The 9,436-nt window shown below is 40.8% G+C and overlaps 1 protein-coding gene across 1 annotated transcript in view; it reads right to left on the bottom strand.

Annotated features, from left to right (window-relative positions):
- Positions 1 to 8,488: 8,488 nt before the first annotated feature.
- ATP6V1C1 (ATPase, H+ transporting, lysosomal 42kDa, V1 subunit C1) overlaps positions 8,489 to 9,436 on the bottom strand; it is a 19,409-nt gene continuing 18,461 nt past the window's right edge. The window contains exon 12 of the mRNA XM_010183171.1: positions 8,489 to 9,101. Within this exon, the coding sequence (XP_010181473.1) occupies positions 9,006 to 9,101 (96 nt within the window). The 3' untranslated portion in view covers positions 8,489 to 9,005. The remainder of the gene's footprint in view (positions 9,102 to 9,436) is intronic.

The raw sequence follows: 9,436 nt of genomic DNA, 5'->3' as shown, positions 1-9,436 counted from the left end.
TATGGTTTTCCTCTCAGGTTTTCTTCTTATCTGCTTTTTGGCATTTTAACCTGGCAAATCTCATTTGATATCAACATGGGAAGAAGATGGTTCACAGTCGGGATACACCTGATCTCAAATGGCTGAAAACTCATGCTCACACAGGAAAGTCAAAAATGAGACAAATTTTTATTTTCATTTTTAAACAGAGAGGATGGCACTGCAATTGTTTGAGTATAGCTATGGCTTACTGAAGTGTTAATTTATTTACCTAAGACTATGTGTTTTACCCACAAACAAGCACTAGCTCAGCAAGCCGCTTCGAGACAGCTGCAGAAGTTACTTGTTGAAATTCTGTGATTTTGCTAGTCATAACAGTCCTGTGGTGCTTAAACATATTCCCTTTCCAGTCTTCATCAAAATAAATTTACAGTCATGATTTAATACTACATAAATGTTACATAAAATCTTGACAGCTTTGAAAATCACCATCTCCTAAGAATTATCCTTATCTTCTGTTGCTACTTGGTTTTAAAAAGAAGCACTTTGTATTACCTGTGTACAAAACCATCAGAGCACTGCCTGGGAAGAAATTGTCCCGCATTGACACAAGCACTTTGTTAGCTGTCTTCCACTCTGGGTCTCCTGTTAGTCGCCCCTCTTGGTTCACGAGATGAACTCACCACAGTCTACTGTCAAGAGGGCGTCAAGGACTGCAGATGAAGATAAAATAATTACCATCTTCTTTGATGCTAGCCTAGTGCATGAGGAGAAACATAACAGATTTGTAGAAGCTGATCAGCCCCAGACCTCAAGGCAAGGGAGAACGAAAATGAAGCCCTGGTGATTTCTGGCACCGAAGACCCTCATGCAAAAACATGAGGAGACCTGCTTGAAATGAATCAATACAGCTGTGAAAGGAGGTTAGTAACGTCAGTTCTGTCTCTGCTAAAGGAGCGTTATTCCTTTCCCATCCTTCAGGAAGAGGAGTCAAAGTTTTGTGCAAGTTTGCATGCCACAGATAGCATTTGCCTATGAGAAATGACCCAGGAAAGGGATGAGGAATTCATGCAGGACCACGATGTTAGTCACAGTTGTAAACACTTCAAGGCCTATTTTTACATACAATGGTACAAGCACTTCATCTCGCTCAGTCTTGTAGCCTTCTGTAACTGCAGCCTGGCTACAGCCCTGTTATTGCTCATGCAATTGCATATCAGAGAATGGGAGAAGCCTAATTTTGGATAAAACCAGGATGTTTCTTCATCTGCACTGGAAGAGAAAAATGAAGGTAAAAAAGAGAGGCGAGAGAACAAGAGCTATCATCCCGGTATACTCACAGTCATGAGGTTAGACTGAGTGCAGCAAGAAGATAAAGACTAAATGGTCATTTTAGTGAAAAATCAGCCTTCCTCAGATGTCACCTGATGCAGGCAAAGCCCGCTCATTCACACTGAGAACATTGCCTGAATTTTGGGTTTACTCAGCTGCTCTTTTCAGAAGGAACCATGCTACAGACCAAAACACTGCTGGAGGGCATTGCCTTGCTTGGCCATTAAGTCTATCCATGACATCACTTCAGTGCACAGATTATTTATTTGCAGTTTCCCTCTGCACCTGGGAGCCCTTAATGTGTGCTGTGGGTTTATTGTACTGCACTCATCGGTACAAGCAGAGCAGCCTGAGCCAGCTGGCCTCAAAGGATGGCAGACTGATAGCTAGGGGAGTATTGGTTGTTGTTTGCCCTTTGCATTTCTAATGTTCGAGACAAAGTCATGGGGCCATATCTGCTGTCACTGACCACAGCTGTATCACTAATACCACACCAGTGCCTTCAGTATTCAGCTGGGTTCACATGCAACAGGGTAGTAGCACCTTTGTTTCATGCTCTGTGGGCAATTCATCATAAGGCTAGGGAGAAAAAACCACAAATTAAATAGCTTCAAGAACAGTTAAACAACAATGGCAAAAAAAGAAGACTTCATCTTGAAGCAGCCAGGCTAACTCAGCTAACTCTGTCTACAACTCATTACAGTCCATGGGGATCTAAGGAATAGCTTGGAGAGCTGCCTGGCCAGAGCAGGGTCAAATCAAGTGGATAAGCAAGGCACCTACTGCTGCGTGATCCAGGTAGGATCCAGAAGAGGATCTGGACTAGATGATCATTGTTTGGGCTGGGTGATCATTGTAGGTCCCAAACAAGTGAAAATATTCTATTATATCCTGAATAATATGGACCTCTCATTGGCCCCATGTCTTACCTGCCAGTGCCACCAGGGTATGTCAGCTCACGGTGTGTGAAATGGCACCAGATACACAGGGGTAACAAACTCTACGTTGCCAGTTGTCTATGGTGAGAGCTTAGACATCCATCTTGCATGCAGACAACATTGCAGGTTGGACTAAATGACCTTAAAGGTCCCTTCCCACCCGAACCGTTCTATAATAATACATTTGATAATAATTAAAAACTAATATTAATACCATTATTAAGTACACAAAGTAATACTCAGCCCATATAGTGGTCATGAGCTGTGCACTCCCAGCAGTGGATGCTAGATGTCAAACACCGCAAGTGCCACAGCTGCAGCAAGGGTGCGACGGTCACAAAAAACAGGGGAACAGGGGAGTAGGCCTCAGAAGCAGAATCATAGGTCAGACCCTCCAGGGATGATGACCATTGAGCAAAGAGGTCCCCAACATACTTTCCAGTCTATAATGAGCATGACATTTATGGCATGGGATACTTCTGTTGGCCAGTTTGGGTCAGCTGCCTTGGCTTTCACTCCTCCCAGCTTTGCACCTGCCTAACTCAAACCCACTGATAACATTGATCATTATGGCAACCTGCATACCAGTGCTGGCCAAAACTAAAACCAAGTGGCTCATCAGCTTTGTTCTCATCAAATTGGGTGCTGCAATCTTCTCAGCAACATAGCTTTCCTGAACAGAAAACTGATTCTATGATTCTGTCTCGGCAAAATCAGGACGGGGGGTTCTTGTTGTGGGGGTGGTGGGGTTTTCGTTTTGTTGTTTGTTTGATGTTGTTTGTTTTTTTTATTAACGAGGAAATAGTTTAAGAGTAACAACATTCCTACACTGTTATTTTAAATGTAAATGGATTTTGTGTTATTGTTCAGGTTTGACTATTAAATTCCTTGGGGTTGGTTGCATAAGAACCGACCAGAGATTAAAAGGCCTGAATGGTGAACGTGAATTGTCTTCCAGCAAAGCAGAGCAACAGGAAAATTATAGGTTTGATTCAACATTTTGAGTGTAATCCTAGCCTGACTGAAATAATTCCTTGTTGCCACCAGGAATTAAAATCTGATTTTTTACAGTTTCTCTGTAAATAAAGCTACATGGATCAGTCTTATAATATTCTGCTGAATTAATAGTTTGTTGGTGTGAATACTAGTACAGCTGTGATATGCCAATATAGAAATGGTGTCAGAACTAATCCTTTTTGCATATGGAAATAAACTCAGCAAGTATTACAGTAGCATATTAAGGCAGACCCCACCACTTCACACTAGCGTAGCCAACACAGCACAGTTCGTGTGTAGGTATGGGCAGCAGCAAAGTAACTGCATCAGTCACTGAATGAAGTTCAGCATTCATTCATTTTTAAAGGGAAATTATCTACTTAGGGGCTATAAAGAAGCCAAAAATACTTGTTAGCTTACAGCAAATGACAGCAAGGAGTTCCTATGGGGTGGGGCTCTGCATCAGGAACATTCCTCTCAATGCAAAGATTACTTGTCATGGTCTGAACAAGTGAATTTAAATTTAGGCTTTACAGTGTCTCTAAATGTGCTGAGCAGTTCTAAGTTCTAAGCAGTCTCGCTGGCCAGTATACAAAAGATAGGCTGATAAAGCCTGCGGTGCCATGTTGGGACCAACATATCTCCACAACACTCCCAGTAGCAGTACAGGCCTGTCACTTTGTGGTGAACCCCCTTTTGGTTGCATTTGCTGTGTATTTCCTCTTGCTTTCATCTAAGCTCATTGATGCTTGTTTTCATGTACTTTTCTGGCACCTATTTACTGGACCTTAACCTTGAACTGAGCTGTAAAAACACTGATATAGGTAATTCCAATCCACAGTTTTGCAAGGGGCAGCTGGCATTTTAGGGATGGTTTGGCTTCAGTAGCTGGTCAAAACTTTGTCTTTTCATCTTGTCTCCAAACATTTTCTATGCTTTTTATAACTGATAAATCCATATATGATTTAATTTTTACATACCTTTCGTCAATACTGAACATACTGAATAGACTGATCAAATAATTGGTCAGCATACATTTTGTCTTCCGATGCTTTGGAGCATCGAAGGTTGCTGCAGCATGACAGGCTTCAAGTTCTGTGCTCCAGCATCTGATCCAGGTCAGATGAGCAATTATGAGCAGGTAAAAAGTCTCTTATATTTCAAAAGATGCTTTTTGACTGTGTTGTAACTAATTTTGAAACAGTATTGTACAATAAATAGTTTTACTACTTTTTTTTTTACTATTCAGTGAGGTTGAATATGTGTGTGGCGCCCTATGAACCTCTAGGGAGCATGAGGAAGCGAAGCAAAGCATAATAATTATCGACAATAGTAAAGATTTCCTTGGCACTATGAGACGAAACCAGTAAAAGATCAGACACTTTAGTTCAAAGTCAAGCCATTCAGCAAAGCCTCAGTGAGAGCTTTACCCTGGCAGCTTTTTGAAAGTAGCTCAAGATCGCTCTCTAGAGGTGAAAAATAAAGATTTCATTTCTTAAGACTGCAATCAAACCGAACAATAATTAGTTAGAAAGCACACACAGACACATGGTAAGACAGCCAAGGATCTTAATGAGCCTATACAGGACAAAAGCTAAAAGCTCTGATTTTTTTTATAAGAGTGATACTGAGGCCAGTAAACAGCAAGCAGCCTTACAACACTGCACTCTCACTCTTGCTGTAACTCTTTAAAGTGCAGTACTGTCAAAGAACATTGGCAATAGCGTTGTCTTCTTCAAGACAGAGTGATGCTTGTTTCCTTCCAACAAGTTAATTTGTGGTTCATTTCCTGTAAGTTCACTGGAATTCTCTCCTGCTCTGTCTCCAGCTGTGGCAACGCTCCCCCATACCATTTCCTGCCCATCAATGAGTCACCAGCTCTTTTCTGCATCTGTTTAACTGTTCCTTCTATGAGCTCCTGGTTACCACATTGCCTCTTCTTCTGCCCAGCTCTCTGCTCCTTCTCCCAAGTCCTGGTGAGCCTGGAACTTACTGCAGGTATTGCTTTCTCATGCAATTTCATTACTAAGTTTTATTTGTCAGTTTTCAAATGGTATCCACCAGCATTTCAAGATCTAATTTACTATAATAATAGCACATTGCTATTTTAGATACTTTTGCTGTGCAGTAGCTGTCTCGCTTCTCAGATTTTGACTACAGACATGTAACAATCCAGTTATGCCTGTTTTTCCTATTAGAACATAAATCATCTGTTGTTACTTATAATAAAAATAAAATTCCCATATGCCTCACATTCCAGAGCAGACTACGTTCTTCATTTCTTCCACAAATGACTTCTATCTCAATCACCTGGCATGCTTCTCAGAAGCAGAATGAAAATTTTCCACTTCTACACAGTTTAAACCCTGTTCCATTTGCCAGAAGTCTTTTAAGTACCACAGAAATATAATGAACTGTAAAAAGAGAAGGTCTCGGTTCTAGTCTGCCTCTATAAACCAAATCTAACACAGACTCACTCCCACCCCCTGTATCCAAAGTATCCTAGTGATGTCAGACATCTGCTATTCCATGGCTGGTCACTAACATTTAATATTCTATAATCTCTCCTTCCTTGTGAACAACAATTGAGTTTGTTCAGCCACAGAAATCTCCATTCTAGATGCATCACTGAATGGAAACACACTGCAGGTATTTCTCTGTAGCCCACAGAGAAGACCACAGTGGAGCAGGTGGTGTCTTGCAGCCCATGGAGAAGGGTCCATGCCAGAGCAGATAGCCACATTAGAGGACTCCACATGAGACTAGGTGGACATGCTCTGAAAGAATTGTGGCCCATAAAGGACCAATGCTAGACAAGGTTTATCCAGAAAGACTGCAGCCTGTGGAAGGAGACATGCTGGAGCAGGGGAAAAGCATGAGGAAGAAGGTGAGGCAGAGAGGGACTGTTATGAACTGACCATAATCCCCCCCCAATTCCTCATCCCTCTGTGCTGCTGGGCAGAGGGAAGAAGGCTGGGAATAAAGGAGTGAAGTTGAGCCTCGGAAAAAACAAAGGGGATAAGGTGTTTTACTTTTTCTGCTTCTCGCTGTCCAAATCTATTTTAATAGGCAATAAACTAAATCTTCCCCTCTCAAGTCTGTTTTGCCTGTGACAGTAATTAGTAAGCTCACTCTCTGTTTCTATCTCAACACATGAGCTTTTTCACCTTGTTTTCTCCATGAGCCCATTGAATAGGGGGAGTGAAAGAGCAGCTGGGTGGGTATCTAGCAGCCAGTCACCACCACCTCTAGTAAGAATTTCCCATACTCAAACTTGTGTCCTCTGCCACTCATTACCTAACTCATAACTCTGAGTTCTCGTAACTCTGAGAACTGCTCAGGCAGTTGTCAACACCAGTAACCTCTGTCCTTCCTTTGCTTTCTGTCTCTTCTCCAGTGTGAAGAGAAACAATTCTCCCAGCACATCATGGTGACACGTGCTCCAGCCCCCTGAGAAACTTCAGTAGCCTCCATTGGACTTTCTCCATTGTGGTACTCCATTTCTGGCACTAGAGTCCAGATGCAACCTCACACGTGCAAAATACTGGGGAAGGATGGCTACCCTCTTACTAACAACATCCCAGGAGATGGCTGGCCTTTGCCACAAGTGCAACTTGTATTCCACAAGCAGGCCCAGGTATTTTTCTGCAGAGCTGCTTCCTGGCCAGTCAGTCTCCAGCCTGTACTGGTACATAAGGGTTATTCCTCTCCAAGGGTTGGACTTTGCAATTCTCTTTGCTGAAGTTCATGAGGTGCTTGTCAGCCCATCTCTCCAGCATCTCCACACCCCTCTGAGCAGCAAACCTGTCTTTCAGCATATTGACTGCTTCCCTCACCTTGGCTGCTGTTGTCATTCTACTGTCCAGCTGCCTCTTGCTTCCATTCACTTGAGAAGAATCCAGTGCTGACTGAGCAGGCACTAGGTACCTTGTATAGGGCAAGTACACAGCACAGCAGTTCGTACAGCGCTTACTGGAATCCTAAGTCTTTATACTGCACTGGGTTGTCGGAAGGCTTTGAAAATAAAATAGAACTAAAATGAAGAAGAGAGAAAACAGTTTAGCCTGATTCCTTCTGTGATCAGGGAAGCAGAAGTAAATGCGTCCAGTGTACCAAAAAAACCACTTTACGTCTAAGCAGTTTATCTGTTAGTGGGCTCAGAGCCAAGATGATTGCCTTTGTACACAGCAGTAATGCAAGGCAGGGGAAAGGGCAGAGCTGGGTGATAAATGGGAAAACCCCTTCCATTTGCTCACACACTTTAACCACCTGGTCGGGACAGTAAGCAGCTGTTATCTTCTGTAAGGAACAAAGAGAGCATGGTAGTGTGAGCACAACTAAACACTGGATCTCACTCTTTCCTCTTTCACCTATTAAAAAATAGTAAGAAAAGCAAATATAATTTTACACAAATATTTTTATAAATGTCAAACCCCATTTCATTATCAGCAGCCAGATGCAACTCTTGCATTCGAAAGCTAGCCTTCTCTTTAATAATTAGAGACCTCAATGTCACCTTATCAAAACCAGCAGGTTCCTCAGAAGTGCTTCTGGTTCACATTGAAGAGATTCTATAGCTGAAAGCTCTATACTGCTCAGATTCACAAATTAGAAAGTAATCCAGTGGTTACAGTACTTCAAATACTAATTTTGACAAATCAGTGCTTCTCCAGTCTCAGTCTTGATTCAAGTCAGTTTTAAAAGGTTCTGCAGTTTTTACCACACATTTAGCAACTAGAATGTGTAGAATATTTGTAGTATCTGTGGTAACAGCTACTGAAATAAAAAACCACTCTTTATACACATTAAATGGAAGCTGTCTTATTTTCTGTATAGTAGAAAGGATGCTACCAAAAGAAAAAAATGCAAACATTTAACAGTACAGTATTCAAAGCCATAAAGTAGTCCTACGCTGCAACTGACTGAAAAGAAAGAATTACCAAGAAATCCCAGATCAGCCTAGCTTGTTAGCAACCAAGGTTACTCATGTTCCCAATAACTGTCTCATACGTTTTCTCTAGAATCACAAAGATATAACCAAGAAAAGCACACACAGATAAGTTTGGTGACCAAACAACATACTTCAGCATTTCTGCACAAAGCATCTCTTAAAAGTGTTCATGCTGAAGTCAACTGCATTTCTGTATCACCGCATGCAGGATGCAGCATTGGTTTTAAGACTTAATTAATACACTGGTTCGGTTTAGACACAGGTATCTGCAGTTACATGTGGTACAAGAAAGTGACACATTTGCACAGGTATATTTATTTTTTCCTGTGTTTACAGTGCTTCAATTGTAATTTTAAACCATTCAGAAAGCACAATTTCATACCAATTTTACATACTTTACATCACAGCTCAATAACGTTAACACAATTGTATCTACTAAATCAAATAAACAAAATGGCCATGAACATTTACACTATTCTTCTGTAAACAAGTTTTTTTATAAACAATGATAAATGGAATTAACACAGACCACCATATGAAAGAGGAATGAGCTTTTTCTTAAATAAATCACTCTGTTTATAAATACTTCAGTTCTCTCAATATACATTTACAGACATAATTGGTTAAGAGCAGATTACCTACACTGTTCTTCAAAAAGAGAATGTCTAGAGATGGACCACTGTGTGTTAAATTCACCTAACATAAGAAGCAAGCATATGATTAGTAGAGTGTTAAAAGTATTACTGTACTTCGACCTCACTTCTGTATGTTTACACCAACACTGAGGAGATTGTCATGTTAGGGAGCTTTTACTTGAATTCCAGCAAATTACAATCGATCTTGTAGTACACATATGGGTAGTACTCCTGCTGACTGAGGTTTAAGCCTGGAATATCCATAGTTGCCTGCAAATAAAGTTTTGAAACCAGTTATACTCTTACAATTCAGCCTCCTATTCAGAAATAGATTAAACATTCATATGCCTTAGAAGCAAACAAGCCAGGTAAGATTTCAAGCTTAAATTTTCACATTCAAGTGATTGTTTAAGCAACAGAAAGTTAGAACTCTGACAAATTAGTTAACAGTATTTTTCAAAATCTAAGTAGTTTCATATCAATAATTCAAATCTGTCACTATAGTAAACACATCAGCACTAAATGGAAGGTAAAATACTGCAATTATGTTTCACTGCTTCTAAACACACAGTTTATGAAAAGAACGTTATAGAGTGCCGAATGGT

Source organism: Mesitornis unicolor, unplaced genomic scaffold, assembly GCF_000695765.1.
Source record: "Mesitornis unicolor isolate BGI_N332 unplaced genomic scaffold, ASM69576v1 scaffold7314, whole genome shotgun sequence".
Lineage (NCBI taxonomy): Eukaryota > Metazoa > Chordata > Aves > Mesitornithiformes > Mesitornithidae > Mesitornis > Mesitornis unicolor.
This window is presented reverse-complemented; position numbering and strand designations above follow the sequence as displayed.